General features: G+C 50.7%; 1 protein-coding gene across 11 annotated transcripts in view; it reads right to left on the bottom strand.

The window, feature by feature from the left end:
• Window positions 1-5068: 5068 nt before the first annotated feature.
• The window catches only part of Phf24 (PHD finger protein 24), a 28704-nt gene continuing 13257 nt past the window's right edge, over window positions 5069-20515 (bottom strand). For 6 of the 11 annotated variants that reach the window (XM_029533340.1, XM_029533339.1, XM_029533341.1 and 3 more), the window contains exons 3-9: window positions 15767-16148; window positions 14875-15060; window positions 11910-11988; window positions 11456-11661; window positions 11026-11186; window positions 10638-10733; window positions 5653-10301 (exon numbers count right to left, since the gene is read on the bottom strand). In XM_029533340.1, the coding sequence (XP_029389200.1) occupies window positions 10205-10301; window positions 10638-10733; window positions 11026-11186; window positions 11456-11661; window positions 11910-11988; window positions 14875-15060; window positions 15767-16144 (1203 nt within the window). In that variant the 5' untranslated portion in view covers window positions 16145-16148 and the 3' untranslated portion in view covers window positions 5653-10204. Of the gene's footprint in view, window positions 10302-10637; window positions 10734-11025; window positions 11187-11455; window positions 11662-11909; window positions 11989-14874; window positions 15061-15766; window positions 16149-20515 lie in introns of all 11 variants that reach the window. The other 5 variants (XM_029533346.1, XM_029533345.1, XM_021222258.2 and 2 more) reach the window with 3 other exon arrangements.

Here is a 20515-nt window from a genome sequence, read left to right as displayed (position 1 = left end):
ACTCTGCTGTGATTGGATACCTCTCAACGAGCGTCCGGGTGATAGCCACCTCTTCTCCGCCCCTGTCACCCGGCCACACGCGCACACATTCCGGGCAGTGATTGGTGTGGGTGTGATTGGTGCCCTCTGGGATCAATCAACCACACCTCTTCTCCATCTCGTCGTGTTATTGGTGAAAAGAACATAGGGAGGCAACTCCAGGCGCCCTTTGATTTTATTGGCTGGTCCCTGTGATTTCGACCCAAGCCAGTGGGGGCAACTATATTAGTCCAGTCTCCAGTGTGAGAAGGTGAGACATTCTGGCCACCGCCTGAGTCCAGGGAGAACCTTCTGGAACGAGGGCAACCTCAAAGACAACCTATTAGGAAAACTGCACTCATCAGTTGTCGGTGACACCAGGCATTCTTTCGAGTCGAAGGAGAGGAAAAGGAGGGGGGGGGGAGGGAGGGAGGGAGGGAGGGAGAGAGAGAGAGAAAAGGGGGGGGGGGGAGGGAGGGAGGAGAGAAAAGAGTGCACTTTAGGGGAGGTGTAGTCTCTGGACCAGTGCCCAAAGCTCATCCCTTCTTACTCGTCTTCTATCAAACTGTGATCCAACTTGACCTGGCCTGGGTTAGCTTTGCCTTGTCTTGACCTGGGATTGACCTGCCATGGTTTAACTGTAACACAAACCAGAGCCGGATGGAGCTGAGATTCTAAGTGCCCCCCCCCCCTCCGTGATTGCCCTCTGCGCTAGGAACTGGCAACACCTTCCTGAGGTGTCCGGATTACCCTCCATCTCCAGTCCTTTCACACCGGCTCGCGCAGGAGTCCGCAGTGTCCAGTTCAGCCTCGTGTTAAACTAACCTTCCATCTTCTCCCCCTCGCTGCCCGCGCCCCGCCCCCGTCCTTTTTCTTACCCCCAGTGATAGCTGGTCTTCCCTTACCCCAAATTTCTGCCCTGTTCTCTATCTTTCTTACTCCCCCCTCCACCTCCCGCCTTTTGTTTTAATTCTTAATTCAATTCCCTGCTTCCATAATCTGCAATTTCATAGTTCCCCCTTTAATCTTTTACCCCAGCCTTTCATGATCCTCCTTCTTAACACCCTCATACACTGTCATCTCTGGCCCCCCAACCCCCTAGTAAATCATTAAATCTCAGCCCCAGTGTCCCTGATACTGGGAGCAGGCGGGCCTGCGGAGGCGGTCGCCAGCGGAAGCCGCCGCTCCAGCAGACACGGAGCTTGGCGCCCACGTTACTGTCTCCCAGGCCCATCTGTGCTGGAGGGAGCGGGGGTGGATGGGGGTAATCTGGGGGTGAAGAGGGGGAGGGGGTTCTTGGGAGATTTGGTGACAAAGGCCTGAGAAAATTCTCTCACCTTATTCTTCGCCAGTTCTCAGAGACGGATTTAGATATCTATGAGGCCATGCAGAGCAGTTAGAACTGTAAACTGAGGCTCGGAGTACCTAAGCCCCAGAATAGAGCAGGAGAGGGGTCTGGGTGTTTGTGGGGGGGGGGAGGGACAAGTTCTACATATTCTTAACAACGCTTCTCTTCCCATTGTTCCACATGGACGCCCAAGCGTAAAGAAATTTGAGTTTAAAGTAGGAAAAGGAGCTAGGGTGAACAGAGGGAGTTGGGCAGAGGGGTGAGGAAGGCGGTGTGGGGCCCACAGTATGGGGACTGACAGGTATCTGGTTGAAGAAGGTGGGATGGAATTGGATAAGGGGCGGGAGGCAAAGAGGACCTGGGCAGATGAGAGGGAGGGGAGATGGGTCGGGCGGAGACTGGAGGAGCAATAGAATGTCGGGACAGAGAAACCAGATGAGGCAGAAGGGATGAGGCAGTGATGAGGGAGTGGCGGGCCGTGGACATGGTATCCTGGGAAGAGGCAGTCCAGGAATGGTACTGACCCCAAGGATTTGGGGGCCACCCGTATCCTTCCTCCTGATGTGAGAGTCCCCAGCTGTGTTTCTTTCTAATTCTAGGCCCATCTCTTGCTGCTTCCAACCTTGCCCATGCCAGCACAGAGGGTGGGTTTAGCCGTGAGCCTTTACCTTGGCTCTGCTGATGATAAACTGTCAGCCTGGAGGTTTATGTCCTCAAAGTGGTGACCCACACTTCACTGTCTGCCTGGATCACTATTGTTGCCATTCACCCTACTTTCTAGGGCATCTGACCCAGAGAACACAGGGCAGCATAGACTGTAAGAATGGGAGTGCTGGAGCCAGTCAGCCTGCTGACCTTCCCAGGGCACTGGCCAACCCACACCTCATTTGTTCTGGGCAAATGGGCTGAGCAGCAGGAGGAGCTCACAGGGCTGTTCTGGGGGGTTAATTAAGGTGACACATGTCTTAGTTCCGAACATGGCATTCGACTAATGTAAATGTCATTGACTCTTACTGTGTGTTCAGGGATATCTGGGTGTGTGAGTGCAACTAGAAATGTGTGCGTCTGATTGGGGTTGTTATAATCATGAGTCCGCTTGTAAGCATGTATCTGTGTGAGTATTAGTATGCCTGATTCTGTACTTGATATAGGTATGTGGCTTTGTGTCGGCACACAGGTATGATTAAATAAATGGCTGTGTAGGCATCACTCCATGACGAGGAATGAGGGAAGTATGTGGCTATTGACACCATTTCTGCCAGTGTATGTACGCATCTGTGATCATGTTGGCTCCAGACACCCCCACTTGTCCTCCCTCCTCATGGAGACGTCATAACCCTAGGTGTCCCTCATTTCCTCACCCTGAGGGAACCGGAACCTGTGGGCAGAGGGGTGGGGGTGGGTGCCAGTGAGGAGGTGTTTAAGCAGGAGCACATGTTCCCTCACAGACTGTGTATGGGAGGGGGAGCCCCTATCTTGCACACATCCCAAATCCTCCAGAGGAAGTGCTTCCCCCCTTGGCCTGTTCCTAGTTCCCTGTCTTGTCACCATGGCAGCAGTTGCCAGGGGCTCTCATGGTTGCTAAGATCTGGGTGTGGGAGGATGCCAGGCCCCGTTGCTAGTAGAAACCGAATCCTGGAGGCAAGGGAGACTACCCCCCACAGCTGCCAGCCCTACGCAGGGACAGCGTTGGCTCTTGGGCTGCCCCTTTCCCCAAACTGAACCCACGATTTGTATGTGGCAGTGTGGCATGTGAGGAGGCTTTAACATGACGCTGGGACGTTCTCCTTTTGAGGCTCCTCAGTCTGTTATCATTTTTAAAGCCAGCGACTACCAAGAAACCAGAGGCTGCTTTATTCTGTCTCTCATCTCTCCTACTGGTCCCCCGGTGGCATCCGTGGTTGGAGCTCTCCAGGGACCGGGTACTCATCTCTTATGTCTCACCTGGACACAGGAATACTGCTTTGAATGCAGACCGACTCCTTGTGGTAGCATCTCATTTGATGCGTGCTTTGTGGCGACATAGGGACATACGGTTGGTCCCACACAGAAACCCACCTCTGGCGTCTGCCTGAGATACTTACTCCAGTTACAGTCTTGGCCAAGGGAATCCCTTGAACCCAGCCCCAGCCTCAGCTTATTTCTTAGACATAGTTGAGCCCTAATTTTAATGCTAGACACTTAGGCTTACTGACACCCTCACTTCCTGTTCTTTTCAGTGACTGAGCATTGGCCAGCAATCTAACTTCTTGGTACTTGTTGGCATCTCCTTGAGCTTCAAAGCTTACAATGATGAGTAAGTAGTGCCTTGGGGTCTGAGTTATTTTTCCGCTTTAGAATGGAGATGTCAGTTTTAGGGCTGGCCAGCAGGGGGCGTGTAGCATAAGATTCTCAAGGAAAGCTTCCAGGAGCCTATCAGTGAACTAAAGAAGTTTTGGCTTTTTGATACCTAAACTTTAAAGTCATGTGACTGCTTGAGCTTACAGATATATCTCCAGATCAGCTGGGAGGGTGCAAGAAGGCGCTCAGAGTTGACTGGCACCCCAGCTGTTAAGGGGACCTGGTAAGGTATCTCACCCTGAGACTCAGCACTGTGTCAAATGTTTTGGTGGCTTCGCTGCCCTCCATGGTAATTCAGTTGTCCTTGGTTCTATGGAGAAGGACGCTGTATTCTCACAATGCTCGCTCTTCACCTGAGCTCTGTTTTTAGAGACCTCTTCATCTTTATAGGCCAAAATATTGCCAATTGTCAGCCTTCTGCACCCGCATGTCCACCCACTCCAGGATCCATGCCTTTCCGGGTTCTTCATCCGCCTTGTTTGATTCCAGCCTTTCCGGGCTTTCAGTCTGTGCTACTTGACTCTGATTGGTCTGTCCCCAGAGGGTTGGCAGGAATGAACAGGATGGCTTGCCTCTCTTTTCCATGTAGCCTCAGGTTGCATTAGTTTTTTTTAAAAAATTTTTTCTTTTTTGGTAGCTAGCTCATATAGATCACTCATGCCAACTTAAAACCGCAAGCTTTTTTACCCTGAGGTGATGATTCATCTCTGGTCTATTATGGTTTTGGAAAAAAAACTTGAAATAAGTTAAATAAAAACATTTTGATGATACTTTTTGAATTTGAGGGCAGTCTTTGAGCTTGGAAACCTCTACATTTGATGTTTACTTAAAGTGTGAACAAAGGACAGCCGGCCTGTAGCTGGCTGTGACTTCAGCACTGTGGACAGAGGCTACCGGCGGCACCTCCAGCTATGCCTGGGACTGCGGAAGGATGGAGGGTGGACCACAGCTTCCCAGGGAATCCTAGCTGTTCACTCATTCTGTTTTTGTTTTCCTATCCGTTTAAAAAGCAGACACGACAGGGATGTGTTCTAGATTTTTCTGCAGATGAGGAAATAGGTGTGCAAAGGCTGGATCCAGAGAATCCCGGGGAAAAATGGAGTCTGGGAGAACACTGGGTCTAACTTGATTGGAGAATTGAGTAGAACTGTTTCTCTTTGGCTTTCTTGAAAGACAGAGGGGGACATCCTTGAGCCAGGGCGGGACAGGAGGAGGCTTGTGTGCAGGGGAGGTTCCAGCAGGCCCTGGGAGCAAGAGGCAGCTGCTGAGAGAAACATTCCTAGGAGGGAGGAAATCTCCGGCTAGGGTTGCCAAGTGGAATCCTTGTTGTTCACAGAGATACAGGATTTTAATTTTTTAATTTCATGCTTATTTTGTGTATGTACGCATGCTATGACACACGTGGAGATCAGAGGGTAACTTAGAGGAGTTGGTTCTCATCATCTGCCGTGGGGATTGAACTCAGTTCATCAGCTTGACAGTAAGCGCCTTTGCTCTCTGAAGCCATCTTCATGGCTAGCCCAGGATCTAACTTTTTATGCCTTCTGCTACTCCTTCTGCTCAGTTTCCCTGAGTCTGGAGATAAGAAGGGACTCTTGTGGTATCATCTTGAGCCTGGTGGACACTCCCTGCCCTAGGGGAAGAGGTATGGAAGCTGAGGTGTAAAAGTTGTGTCGACGGTGGAAGCTTCAGTAATGTGGCTACAAGCCCGGTTCTCGGTCTGTTTTGAGAGTCGGGAGGGAGGAGAGGTGCTAGACTACAACGGTAGCAGGTCCCTTGAAGCAAGCTTTGACAGACACCACATGTGCATGCGAAGAATATGGCCACTGAATTGGACTGAAAGCTACAGTGTCCTGTTTGATACTTGGGCCAGGAATTGGTCATTGATGGAACACGACAGGGAAATGGGAGAGTTCCCCAAACACTAGGAAGCAAGTAGCAGAAACAACATTGCAATCTGTTTATTATGGTGTCTGCAGTGCCCGGCCTCTGGGGGCTCCTGCTTGGAGGACTGTGAAGGCTGTCATAGGGAGGATCATGCAGCTGTAGACAGGAAGACAGGGCTTGGGGTTGGTCCCCTCTGATTACTGTCAAGTTACCTTCAGCAGGAAAGTACACGGGAAGGGCACAAGGAGCCAGAGGGCCTTGGGTTCTCCCTTACTGAAGGGATCTCAGAGCCCCCTCCCAGTCTGTTTGGCTGGAAACAAACCACGGATATCCCCTAATGCTTGGAGGCTGAACTTGAAGGCCTTTGCTGATTATGGATATAGAAAGGGCAACCCTTTCTATTTCAAACTAGAATGGGATGGGCTTCTAAACTATTTGTCTAGATAAGACCTAACCCGTGACTCCAAGCTCTGGGCCCCTGGGGCATGCATCCCAGAGGGAAGCAACTTTTCTTGAGTGTTGGTCTAGTGGGAATTCTGTAGCCTATCATTTTCTTTACAAGGTTGCCAAACACAGTGGCAATAGGCCAGCAACAGAAGGAGGAACGCTCTGCTTCACCATATTCCCGGGCTGAGCTGTGGGACCAGGCCGTATACTGATCATGCCCACTCAAGAGCTCCTTTGTCTGGGCTGCAGGACGAGAGAGATACAGCGAGCAAACAAAACCCAGATGGCAAGGAGGACGCGGTGGTTTGGCTCCACTGTAAATGGCAGGCTAGAAAGGGGCCATGGTTACAGGTGCTGTCAGGATGTTCTGAAATTTTGGCACCAAGGTTGTTTGGCCTTTTAGTGCCAAGCACAGAATAGTCACGTGCCACCTAGTGACATTTCAGCCAACAACAGATGGCATGCACGATGGTGGTCCCACAGGTTATATTGCCGACTAGCGTGGTAGCTGTTCGGTCTGTGTAACGGCACTCTTCGATGCTTGCACTATGAAGATGCTGCCGAGTGATACAGTTTTCGGAATGGATTTCCAGAATGGAAACGGGTCTCTTAACCATCAGTCCAGACAAGACCTGCCCCTATTTTCCATGCTCTGGGCCATGAATGACTCTATATACTTGTGTCTCTCCACATACATATGCGGTGCACACCTGTGTCTGTGTCTTTACTCTGCTGGTTGGAAGGAGACACGGACTACCAGAGCCTGCTGCCAGTTCAAGTTTCATGCCTCAAGGTTGCTTGCTTTTGGCTCTCGGGGAGTCACGGCTGGGTGGGCCCCTACTAGACAGTTTCTGTTGATCCTTTCTCTTAGCCTTACAGATTTATGCACTTTGGGAAGCCATGATGCCTGCAATGATTATTGTGCTTTGGACTAAGGCATGGGACAACCCTGGCACCCACTTCCCAGTGGAGTGCCCTCTTCCCAGGCAGTTGAATTCTGTGCTTTCTGTTTTGGTGATAGGAATGGGGGAACTCCAAGACTTGGCCACTTAAACAAGGTCCAGGCGACCTCCCTTAGGAAGCACTAGGGCCAGGAAGGCAAGTGTTTACCCTGCCAGCCCATTGCTTGGGCGGAGGGTAGAAAGAGGCAATGTATTCATGGCTTCTGCTGCAGCTTTCCTCAAAGGAAGAGCACTTGAGTTGAATCAGTACCTAAGAATAAGGAAACTGCTTCATCCCTGGGATACCATAGGGGCCGCTGCTCAAATGTCTTGTGGGGGAAGGAGGCCAAGGGACAGACCTGGAGAGGTTATGCAGTGCTGAGCCACTCTCAGCAACTCTGACCCTGCGGCTCTGCTGTGGCATCCTGATGTTCCCTTAGTTAATCTGAATATAGGGATGAGAACTTCTGGATGAAAACCAGGCTTGGTCTTCAGAGAAGTATATATGCAACCCAAGCCTCTCTCGGTTGGAGCTCAGGATGGACGGTGTTGAGAGAAGTATTGATCTTAACTTTCGGCAGCCAAGACAGGAAAGACTGAAACATTTCTCAGACCCTCATCAGAGCCAGACATTAATCTTTGCACTTGGCAGAATTTCAGACAGTCACAGTGATTGATAGAAAGGCTTGGAAAGGGAATGAGTCTTACTAGGTTGATGAAAGTGTTCCTCTATAAACACTGCAGGGGGCTTCAGGAAGCCCACATCAAAGAGAGATTATGGACATAGGGCTGGGGTGGGCTTCTGTAACAATGGACTAGGGAGCAGTGGTCCCTCCCTTTGGGACAACACTGGATGCTTATGGAGAAGAGGTCAGCTGTCCTGTGCCGTCCTGGGTAGAGAGGTGATCCCAGACAGGTCTGGTCCTGTTGAGGATGAGCTGTGGGGCTGGCTCTGCACAGTCCGATTCAGCCTGTGGGCTTCTGCCACTCAACTGTACAGGAGCAAGAAACAGCTGCTCCAAAGTGGTAAGCATCGTCTTGGTCTGTAAAGGACCACGGAACAAGAAGAGATGGACTCCCAGTGTCCACAGCTGGGGAGTGGCAGACAAGCACTGTCCAATCCCCGAAGCCCAGAGATGAGTTATCTCTGCGCCGTTCGGTGGCCCACAGCCACAGAGAGAGAGAGAGAAAGATGACTCATCGGGAGAGTGAGCAAGAGCCCCTGAATTTAGCCTGCTTTACTCTTCTCAATGGAAAACCCCAGGGTTGGCTGCTGCAGATGCAGTCCTTGAGCCCAGCAGGTTTGTGCTTTGTTTTCGACTCGATTCAATAACAGGCCATCTTACTGATCAGTCCTGGGAGCATGGCCGAGTCGTTTTCATTGTTGTTTTTGAGACCAAGTCTCACTTGTGTAATCCTGGCTGGCCTAGAACTTGCTGTTTAGATTAGTCTGACCTTCAACTTATAGAGATCCACCTGCCTCTGCCCCTCTGTGCCTATGTACCACCATGCCCAGCTTTAAGTAATAGTTTTTAAAAGCTGTGGGTTTCAAAATGTATCTCCTGCCTGTTTCATTTCGGCCCTAAATAATCTGTCTCCAGCAGTATGCTACCCCGCTTCTAGGTAAGGCAGGTCCTACAGAAGGAGAGCATGCAGGGCTCTCAGCAAGGCTTGGCTGGAGATGCCCACAGCATCCGAACCTCTCAACACCGAGCAGCGTGTGCCTTCTCCCGAAAGCATCCACTTTAGTACAAGTGCTTTCAGCCGTGGAGACAAGGCAAGCTTTCTGCGGGACTTGGCTCAATTCTCTCTTGAAGAACTAGTCGTCGGAACTGGCCACACCTAAGTCATCTGTTTGAAAGATAGAAATCCAGAACTGGATCCCTAGGTCTTAGGGCTGACCCACCCCATGTACTGACTTGAGAGCTTCAGAACTGGGTGATGGGGTTGAACAAAGCCTAGAGGCCAAGCTTGCTACGCCCATGGCGTTCTCCACTTGTCCACAAGGTCCTCTCAGGCTAGCTCCATCTCCTAGCACAGAGGGGAAGACGCAGAGCGAGCATCAGGGAGAGGCAGCAACTGGGGCGACGGGAGAAGAACACACTGTCCCCCTTCTGACGCTGACTAGGACTTCTTGACAGTTGAGATACAAATCTTCTCATGCCTTTGTTGTCTCTTCTTAAAAAGCACAACTGCGTAGGCATTCTGCAGAGCGCCTCTAGGCTATGTAAGAGGCTGGCTTACCCTCCATATGATGCCACTGTTCTATGTCAGTGGCTGAGTTGGGCTGGAAAGTAGGAAAAGCCCGGGCTTTCTTTTCTGCATCCTCATTGGCCTCTGAGGCCATCACTTAGGCTAAAGCATCTCACAGAGTGATCCCTGCCAGTGTATCTGTTCCTCTCGGGTCCCTAGAGCTTTGGGCCATTTGAAGACTAGGGACCAGGAGTCTCATCTTGGTTTTCCTGTCCTGCTCAGGACTTGTGAAGTTGGATGACCTGGCTGAAATGTTCCTAGAAATTCTGGCTCTCTGGGAGAGACTGTCTCCACTTTCTCCAGGCAGAAACCCACAAGCTAGGTTCCTTCTCTATCATGAGGAATCAGAATTTAGACACAAACTTCGGGATGGTTTTGAACTGTTCTCCCACCATGGCACACCTGAGGGACATACAGACACTTACAAATAACAGTGGTCATCACCGAAGGGCGTTTCCCCGTGGGCAGGGGGATCTCTCAGCACTTCCTGGAGGGGAAGTGAATTTAATCTGTCCCCTTCTTTCCCCTGGGAATCAGAACTGGCCAATACAAAGAGTGAGAAGAGACCCTCTTATCTAAACCAGGGGGGCTCAACAAAAGGGTTTTGGTCCTTTTTCATCGAAGAAAGAACCAGGAGTTTGAAGGCATGGATGTCCAGGCATGTATGTGGCTGTATGTGCATGTGCACACACGTATGCGTGAGGTGGCAGGTAGTTTTATGATGTGCGGGCAGGAGGTGATCCATAGCAGGTAATGCCACAGCTCTCGGGGCCTCTTACTGTGGCAATATACATACTGCCTCTGTTGTGAGGGGAACGGTGGCTTCAGTGCCATAAAGCTTAATGACAAATTAAGATGTTGGCAGTGTCCCATCCCCATGAGTCTCAGTGCCAGAGGTTGGTAAAGGAAAAAGAAAGGAAAGGAGAGAGAGAGGATGCCACCGTCCCAGAACTGAACTTCTCTGCCCCACCTATCCTGGGGGCTTCAGGTGGATGGCGCCACTGTTAGGACGAGCAGCCAAGATGTAGATGACGTTCTCTCTTAGGAAGGTGGGCCAATCCACATATCTGCAGAGGGAGAGAACAGGTTTGCAAGGCAGGGCACGGAAGATCCGGAAGGCCCAGAAGGCCCGATCCCAGTGGCTGTTTGCCTTGGACTGGACAAAACTCAGGGGGGTTTGCCTCATGACTAATACAGTTAGGGTCGGCTCTGCTACAAAGCTAGCAGACCAGTTGTTTTGCCCTGGAGACCCGGGATGAAATGTGTCCCTTTGGAGCCTGGATTCTAGGGTGAGCATTTGCTGTCCTGGGGCAGGTGTAGTAATGCCTTCTTTATTTACGTGGGTGTTACGGGAGTGGGAGCTATAGACAGTAGAGATGAGGGTCAGACGAGGGTCAGCTCACCTGGACTCCTGCCCCGTGGGCAGCGGGGTCTTCTCCCGACTCTTGCTACTGCTGGCAGCTGGGCTGCCGTCTGCTATAGGACCCACGTGGCTGATGCTGCCAGGCACGAGAGCATGACGTTAGCAGTGGGACAGCAACAGACCCCGACTCCTCCCAAACTCGGGCGAACCCATGGTCCTAGTCGTGCCCGTCCAGTCTTTCCGAGACAGAGGCAGTCCCACAGACTGCCCATAGGATTGCTGCCCTCTACTTAGTTCACGGGGCAGATCTTCTGCCCATAGGATTAGAAAAGAAACTACATGCTACCCCCAAACACCTCCAGGGAGAAAGAGGAGGAGGGGGGCTAAGAGAGAGGGGTTAGGCGGGGCAGGGCTGGGAAGGCGCAGACCTGACACTGCAGGAAGGAGCCTGGGTAAGGCGTTTACAAAACCAGGAGTGCCGGGCATGGTGGCACTCCGCCTCGCTGATGGTGTTCCCTCTGCCCCGTGCCAGGAAGGTGGCCCGGGCTCGTTCCCTCTCCTTGACCGTAAGAAGCCTCAAGAGAGAGTTCTGGGGAAGAAGAGATAGGTTTTTTGGTAGCCAGTCATTTTTAGAGGAGGAGTCTGGAAGCAGCCGTTCTTCTTAAGCAGCCCTGGTCACTGGTCTTCTGTCGCTGGACGGACCGGAATCTTTTCCTGATACGCACGCACTCTTGCGGGAACCTTTTCCTGATACGCACGCACACACTCTTGCTTAGACAGTTCCCGGTGCTCCCCGACACGCCCTGCATGCATCTAGACCTCTGTCACCCACCGACATTCACTGCCGCCACTCCTCACCTGGGGACGCAGCTGCTGCAGCAGCAGAAGGGATTCGTGGGACAAGAAGTCGGACCACTCTACGTGACCCCGCTGCTCAGGGTCCATGGCTGCAAACTGGCGGGCTGCCTGCTCCTCTTGCTCATCAGTCAGGGCCCTGCTGCTCTCCCCTCGCTTTGCTGCTTGGTGGCGGTAGCGCACAAAGTCCTCTAGTGTCAGGGAGCAATCTGTGGGAGGCACCCTTGTTGGCCACAGCCACCTTCTTCACCTTGGGCACCTTCACTGGCCTCCAGGGCACCCTCAGGGCCCCGCGGCCCCACTTCCTGTCATGTCATGCCTCGGGTAGCCAGAGGAACTTGGGGGAGCTGTGGTGGAAGTGGGTGCCGTTCACCCTAACTCCCCAAACCCCACCGTTCACCCCGGGAAGGATAAAAGGGGATGTCTGGCCCCTTCTCAGCAGTGCCAGCCGGCTTACCAGGGATGACTTTACACCGCTGAAAGGTCTCCATGAGGCTGTACATCTCCTCCTCAGTAAGCAGCAGGTTAAGGTTGTCCTGAAAGAAAGTAGAAGTGGAGTTAGCTAGTGGCCACACAGGCCAGTGACAAGGGAAAAGCTAAGGATCAAGAGAGATGGAAACAGCACCTCCACCAGAGAGGAGGTCAACCCCCCTGATCCCAACCACCCAGCCGCTGTCAAGGAGAGGGGGGGGGGCTCCAGAAAGAGGGAAGATCTGCTTGGAGCTGAGTGACTCTAGGGATGAATCCCCCCTAGAATCCAGATGTTCTGGCTCTGGCCCAGTCTCTTTATTCAATACCTGCTTCCAAGTTAGCCTGTGAGCTGGCCTAGGGATGCCGCAGAAGCAATCCCCAAAGCTGCTGTGGATGTAAAGGGAGATGGGTACTCGGCTGTAGGTCCTAGCTCCACCCATCAGCTGCTCAGTGTGTATTTATTTTATGTCCACTGGCTTTGTGGCTGGGCTTAAAGCACATTTTAGTTATAATAAACAGGTAGCCCTGCTTCTAGTGGGTTGTGAAGCTTTAAATGGCTCAAGAATGGTTTTGAAATGTCTCTAAACAAAGCTAATTTTTATGGTGTCATAGAAGTTTAATTACTAAAACAGTATCAAGCAGTCTTATTTTGTTAGCATTACTATTGAAGGTTCTCTGTAATGATTAGTTAACTTTCCTCCTAAAATGGTACCCAGGAGCAGACTCAGACATTGCGTGAGTTTCACAAGCAATCCAATGGTTCTGTCACGGAGCGCCTGGCGTGTCCTGGGCACATGAGTGTGCACAGCACTGGGGTGTTTGGTTCTCTGTGTGGCTGCTGCATGTGAGTGTGAAGGCAATCGGGGAAAACTCGAAATGAAGAATTGTGACACTCCTCAGATGGCCTTGATGGGCCCCGTAACTCAGGCCTTTACTCTAAGGACAGTGAGGAGGCACAGAGGGGCAGCTGTTACGGTCAGATCTCTGACTTCTGAGGGAAAATGGATTAGAAGAGCAAAATCTGGTGGTATGGATCGCCGGCGCGTGCTGTTCCAGAGGCACAGGTAAGAGAAAGCGGGTGGCTAAACCCAGGGGACAGGGGAGGGGAAGAAGCGAGAGGTGTCAGAGGTCATTGAAACTGCTGATGTACAGGCAGTGAGGGATGAGGGAGGGTACCAGAAGAGCAGGGGCTGGGAAACCGGTGAATGATAGATACTACTGCTCACAGAAGAAAGGAATGGAGAAAGAACAGGAGTAGGCAGGGACATCAGTTCATTTCGGGACATTCTGAGCATGAAGTACTGGTGAGACACCAAGATGGATAAGCCCCTGAGGCAGGAAATTGAAGTCTGGGCACAGATACAGGCATCGTTAATATTTTGATAGTGGGTTATAGGACAAAGTCACTCAAAGATGACGAATACAGTGAGAAAGACAATGGAATCCTGAGGAATACAGCATCTAGAACTGGAACAAACCACGGGTGTGGAGAAGGAGTGGCCAGAGAAGACTGGAAGAGCCTGGGAGTACTGGGTACCAAGCGAAGACTGCGGCACGGCACAGCAGGCGGTGCTAGCAGTGGTCGGACACGCATCCGAGGATTTGTTATTTCAAAACATTTTCTCTAGCTTGCACATATTGTATAAATTCTAGAAAATAATTAACTGCCAGGAGAAAGAGGAGGAAACAAGGGAAAAGGCTAAGAAGATGCCTGAGGAACAGTCAGAAGTCCGTTCATGGCTTCAACACAAGCGAACTCAACAAAATGCTGACGGCGGAGGTCACTCTGGAGGGCAGAGAAGTCAGGAGGCACTGAGATGCTCTTAAGGAGTGTGATTGTGAGTGGAGGGAAAAGCAAGGGATGAACTGGGAGGAAGGGTGTGCAAAAGGCCCGTGGAGGTGGTGGCGTGGAGGTGGTGGCGGCAGCTGGTCCCTAGCGAGCTGGGAAGGAAGCAGAGAGTGCCCGGGAGACAGAAGAGGGACACGGATTGACCCAGGCTCATGTCGGCAGCACACTGGCAGGCAGGGTTGCTGAAGCGGAAAGGCTGGTGTCCAGGTGGCTGTGTGCGTGTGCGTGTGCGTGTGTATACAGACTGGGGCAGAAGGGGAGGGGAAGACTGCAGAGCAGAGTCTGGTGTGGTATATTCTACAGGGAAGGTATTTCAGGAGCTGGACGTCACTTGTGGGCTTCACTTTGTGGATTAGCCATAGATGGAGAGTCAGAAAGTAGCACCGATCTGCTTTCTGCAGAGAGCGGAGGAAGACAGTTGCCAGCTGCCCCTCACACCGAGCCAGGGAGTAGGGAAGACATCCGCACAGCAGGCGGGGAAGTCCGGGATTCCACGCAGCCGTGATGATAAATGGCTATGAGTCTGGCTTTCAGCAGAAACCTTACATTCGTTCTGCCATTAGAAGTTGGAAGGCATTTATATATAGTTTGCAGAGTTCTGAATCAATGCAGTGTTGCTCTTTATCTCACATAACGATCACTTCAGAGGTGAACAAGGGCTTCTAACAGGCCGCAGGTCAGGCGAGGACCATGAGACTAAGTGTTTTTCCGGCACAGAACCTGCCTCTGCTGGAAGGGAGGCTGGTTTCTCAGATGAGTACAAGGAATGACAGCCACAGACTTGTAGGAAACCACTGCCCCATGCAGAATGACTTTAGATTGGTCAGGTCTATTCTTTTTATGTTTCTTAACCGAGGGTGGTTTTCTCCCTTTGGAACATACTGGGCAAGGTCTGCTGTGTTACAACTGGACCTGTTCGCGACTGGCATGTTTTTTAAGTGCCACATAGTGCACCTCACAACAAAGAATTGGTTTTCTAGCTCCGGGACCCTTGCATGCACTATTAGAAAAGCCCCTTAGGTCACTACTTAGAAACAGTCATTTTTAAGACTAGGCCTCTGGGAAGAACGCCGTTTCCCTCTGCCCCGCATTCCAGACTCACACAGTAGTAACAGCTCCAGCCCGTCTCTGTATGGGCCATCTCGGTCACTTCCACTGCACTGTCCCCTTGGAGGTAGCCCATGCGGCGCAGGCAGCCATCGTGGAAAACCCTGGTGCAGACTCGGCATGGGAAGAGGCTCTCAGCGGTCCAGACTTCACAGATGTCACACATCTCATCGTTGACAACCTTGCAGGAATGAGAAGGGTTTGAAAGCACAGACAGCAAGATCCCACGCCTGCCGCATGGGACGGGCCTCTCTAGGGCCACAGTTAAGGTGCAAGCGTTCTTCCTGGTGGACGAGCACCGGGAAGCTGCCTAGGGCTCTGTTACTGTTTCTGAACAGGGATTCTATTAGCATTTTATAGAGAATAATACTCTGCATGACTGATTGTCCCAAGCTTTATATGACATTTAACACTCCTAGCTCTCTTGACACCACATACCAGTAGCAACCCCCAGCCACTGTACTTTACCCCAGTTCCCCCTTCTCAGTTTCCCAAATGTCCCCTCCAAGGGTTAGTGCCCTCTGTGGGTGAGAATCCAAAGATGACAGGGTGAGCACTAGGACTGCCATGCCACCGTTCCTTATCACAGGAAATCTCAAGTCCTTCCCCACGACTAATCCAAGATATACCTAGTATTTCTATTCACGCGAAACACTGTTCTCCTTTGTGGTACCGGGGATAGAACACAGGGACTTGAACATGTAAGGCAAGCAACCTGCACTGAGTCACATCTAAACCTGTCTTGTGCGAAAAGGACTGTTCCGAACTCCACTCCATCTCCTGGTGCTGAGCCTCGCTTCAACCACACCTAGCTTTCCCTGTTTTTCCTGTTTTTTGATCCGTGTAAAGGTTAAGACAGGGATGTGCTGCCTTAACGTAACACTCACAGGCTCCCGGGGTTCCAAGCAGATGTCTGGAGGTTTGTCATCATCCAGCTTCCGGGTGGGGCGGATGAAGGCAGGGGGCGTGAATCGGCTGGTCCTGTCAAACTCCTCAGGCTCGACGCCACGCCCATCTCGGAGCCGCTCCCAGGCTGCGCGGTTGATATTGCTCTCTTCCTGGACCACGGGGGCGCTCGCCTCTGCTTCCTTCTCCTCCTGTACTTCCTGAACAGAGCCCTCCACAGTGCCACGGCGGGACCCTGGCAGCTCACCCCCACGTCTAATGGAAGGCCTGTCCCGTAGCCCATCCTTGAAGGCTGACACAGCCAGGCTCACCTTCTGCACCTGCTCTACTGTCTGCCGCTTGGACATCAACACCCCCATGGCTCTGTGGACAAAATCAGTTTTATCCATTCATGGAAGAGGCAGGTACTATTAAATAGTGTCAGTCATGGCTCCTAGTAGCAAGGCATACTGGGAAGGGCAGACGCTGAGAAGTCAGAAGCCTCTGGATCTGCTTCTGACGGGCTAGCTAGTTTTGGTTTTTCCTCTTACAGGGTGAGGGTTATCTGTTCAGCACATTGCACAGGGCTGTCATGAGGAGCATACAGGGAAATGAACTTGGACTGTTGATATGGCGCCACAAGAGAAAGCTTGTGCTGAACTCACAAAGCCCTGGGTTTGACCTCAGCAAAACGTGTGTGTGTGTGTGTGTGTGTGTGTGTGTGTGTGTGTGCGCACACAGAGAGATGCACATGCACACACACAGACACACATGCACACACACAATACACAGCTCATACACAGGCACACATAGACATACATGCACACATGTGCACATCCACAGGCGTGTGCGCGCGCACACACACACAGAGAGACAAACATGCACATACATACACAGGCACACAGAGACACACATGCATGCACACAGAGCACACACATACTATATACAAGCAAGAAAAGGTTAAGTAATGCTTAGTAAGTAGTTAGTATTATACATATATGCAGTAGTATCTGCCTTCCTTGTTATTTGAGAGCTGATCTAGCCCAGGGGTGTCAGTTCTCTGCTACTCTGAGGTGGTTGGGACTCCAGATACTAAGTTTTTCCTCTCCCCTAAAAGGAGGTTCAACACATTGCAGGTTTTCTGATTGAAAGAAAGCACCTCCAGGAAGTACTGTGCACAGTCCACCCAGGGTCTGTCCCCAACGCGGTGCTGGCTAATTTTCCATGCAGAGTGAATGGATTTCTATTTTTGGAAGACTTCTGAATCAGGCACTCGGGAAATTCCGTCACCTCCCGGTGTATGTGGCCAAGGTCACAAACACCCCTCTGTGGGTCTCTCCCAGACAGTAGGCCTATCTCTCCAAGCTCTATGGCAGGTGCTTTGCTCTCCTAAGACTTTATTCATGTTCTGCTTCACATCGTCACCTTTGCCTTCACACTGTCCAAGGTCTGTAACTTTTCACCAGTTAAATGGAAGAGTGTCCCGTCCTCCTCGGCAGGGGCCCAGGACAGTGTGGGAAAGTGAGGTTGTGACAGCACAGTGTGAAGCAGGCGGCTTCCTTCCTACTCTGGGAGCTCAGTGGGAGTTGGCCGAGGAATGCGTGTTCACAGTAAGCAGAGCACTGGCCATTTTGACTTTGTCCTCGGCACACTGCAATGGAGGCTTATTGAACAGTACATGTTCAAGGCACTCATAGGAAATGGAGGTGGGCTAGCACCACACCACTCAAACCTTTAAACATCAGACCTCAAGAAGCAATCAGAACTCCAGGCCACCTAGCCATGCAGTGGGATAGCCTTCTCTCACAGAAATGAAGTGTTGGCACACACTAAACATATCTCAAAGGAGATACTCATGTGAGAACACAGGTTCTGTGACTATGTCTGTGTGAAATGTCCAGTAAATCTAAGGAAATAAAATAGATTGGTGCTTCCCTAAGTCTGCAGAAAGGTTGTGGGTGGGAGTGGCTGCCACTGGGTCTGGCCTTATTTTGGGTGGCAACAAAGGTGTTCTAATGTTGAAGTGTGGTGATGACTGCGTAACTGTGCAAATGCTAAAAATAATCTAGTGCTACACTTTAAATGAGTGAATTTCGTGGTACAAACTATAGAGCAATCAGGCTATTTTTAAGGATTTTAAAAAAGCGTGAGCCCACACTCCCGGGTCACAGCGGACCTCAGGGAATGCGTGAGAAGCCATCTTCAGTTTATTTTGGGGACAAGGTGGCAGTGGGTAAAAGGCAAGGTAGAGACAATTAGAAGACACTACACTAGCTCTGGTAAGATAGTGAGGCTTTCAACGGAAGCAGGCGTGACACTGAGTGCATTTGTCACCATGGACTAGAATTTTAGAGAATTTTAGGAACAAACTGGTAACTAATTGGCTCAAGGATGAAATAGAAGAGATCGGTTTTAAATAGACCAGAAGAATGGCCAGAGAGTTGGGAATGAGGAGGAGTCGTCACTAGATTTCGTGCATGTTAAATTCAGGCCATCCCCGGGATACTCAGGAACATCTATAGCAGCATGAATGTTTCCCAGGGCTTTCTGCAGCCTTTAGGATAGACTCCCTCAGGTCTGGGCCTTTACATCGGCTTAGAAGGTAAGCCTTGGACGTCCCTGCTAGTCTCTGCTACAAGCTCTGCTAGGCCTGCCATCTCTGTATTTGACATGCTTTCTCTATTTTGGGAGCCATGAGCACCCCAATTACTGCCCACTCTCTCCAGCTTGCTCGAGTGTCCTTCCGTCCGGGAAGCCACTTCGGACTCCAGGCTGGAGTGCTTCTGGGGCCATGCTCTGTGCTCCAGAGCACTCACTTTCCTTAATGGGATGATTATCTGATCAATGCCAACTCCCTCTGACTGTTTCACCCCGAACAGTGCCTACCGCCACCCTGGTGAGGTGTCTGGAACAGAACAGATGTTAACAAACATTTTCAAAGCCAGGCCTGGTGGCTCGTGCCTGTGATTCTAGTATTCCGGGGATGGGGTGGAGTGTGTGTGGGGGGAGGGGGGAGGCAAGATGATGGCTGTGAGTTTAGGGCTAGCCTGGGCTACAGAATAAGACATTGCCTCAAGAAAAACAAAACTAAAGGTGGGGGAGGTAGTTCAGTCTGTAGAGTGCTTGCTATGAGAACGCGAGGACCTGAGCTGGATTCTCAGCACCCCAGAAAAAGCCAGGTATGTTGGCGCACGTGCAATCACAGCATAAGGAGACAAGAGACAAATCTGACTGCGGCAAATCCAGCCTAGCCCACAAGTCCCAAGCCCTGATGAGAGACACTGTCTCAAAAAACAAGGTGGATCTCTCCCAGGGATGACACCTAAAGTTGGCCTTGTGCCCTTCACATGCACACGCACTTGCTTGCTTTCACACGGGTACACACACACACACACACACACACACACACAGGGGTGTCAGAAACTCAAATAAAATCTTTTCAGGTCAAGAACTTGCTTTTCCGAATAAAACCTTACTATATGCCATGCCTGGTCATAGCCATATATTCTTTCTAGAAATATTTATTATTTGTATGCACCACAGTGATACACATTTCTAGCCTGTACATTACTGTTACCAAGAAAACTCATATTCCCGTTTTTAAAAGATGGGGGTCTCACTATGTAGCCTTGGCTCTCCTGGGATTTACTATGTGCCAGATTGACCTTAAATTCACAGAAATCCTCCTGCCTCTGCCTCCCAAGTGCTGAGATTCAAGGTGTGCGCCACCACACCTGACAGAGACCTCAATTGGTCAACTGAGAAGACCTGCCTCTTTCATTTGTTAGTTAATAAAATTTAAGATACAACTCAAAAGAATAAAAAACCCTGATGTAATACTAATGAATGTTTACTGTCTATCGGTAACTGTTTTACAGGGTCACAGTGGCAAAGGTTTATTGAAAAGATCCAGGAATTCCTGCCTCAGTGGACAATCAGAGTAGATTTTTTTTAAAATTTATTTTTATGAGTGTTTTGAGAACATGTATGTCGGGTACCACCTGCATGCCTGGAGCCTTCAGAAGCCAGAAAAAGGCATCGGATTCCCCCAAACTGAGGTTACAGATGGCTGAATTTAACCCAGATCTCTGGAAGAGCAGCCAGTGTTCTTAACCACTGAGCCATCTCTCCAGGCCCTCAAACTAAATTCTGATTTAAAAAAAAACTTTCTTCCTTCCAGTTGAAAAAAAAAAATCAGGATAGGAGAGACATCCCAGTTGTTAAAACTCACAGAGGTCTTCCACAGGACCCACGCTCTGTTCTCAGCACCCATGTGTGGCAGCTGACAAAAACCTCGAACTTTATCTCTAGGGCATTGGATGCCCTCTGTCCCTCACAAGCACGTGCCCTTTCACAGACACATTGATCCTCCCAAACAAATAAAAATTTCTGCCAGAAACTTGATGTGCCGGGTTAGGGGGATATCCAGGGGGAGGCACACCCTCTCAGAGGCGAAGGGAAGGGGTGGGGAAGGGTCTCTGTAAGGGGGACTGAGAGGGGCGCCAGCATTTGGGATATAAATAAATAAATAGTAGCAAAACCTATTTTTTTTTTTTTAAAGATGCTTTGCTCCTAACATTAAAAAGAAAAAAAATGGGGCTGGTGAGATGGCTCAGCGGGTAAGAGCACTGACAGCTCTTCCGAAGGTCATGAGTTCAAATCCCAGCAACCACATGGTGGCTCACAACCATCCGTAACGAGATCTGATGCCCTTTTCTGGAGTGTCTGAAGTCAGCTACAGTGTACTTACA

This window comes from Mus pahari, chromosome 22, assembly GCF_900095145.1.
Source record: "Mus pahari chromosome 22, PAHARI_EIJ_v1.1, whole genome shotgun sequence".
NCBI lineage: Eukaryota > Metazoa > Chordata > Mammalia > Rodentia > Muridae > Mus > Mus pahari.
This window is presented reverse-complemented; position numbering and strand designations above follow the sequence as displayed.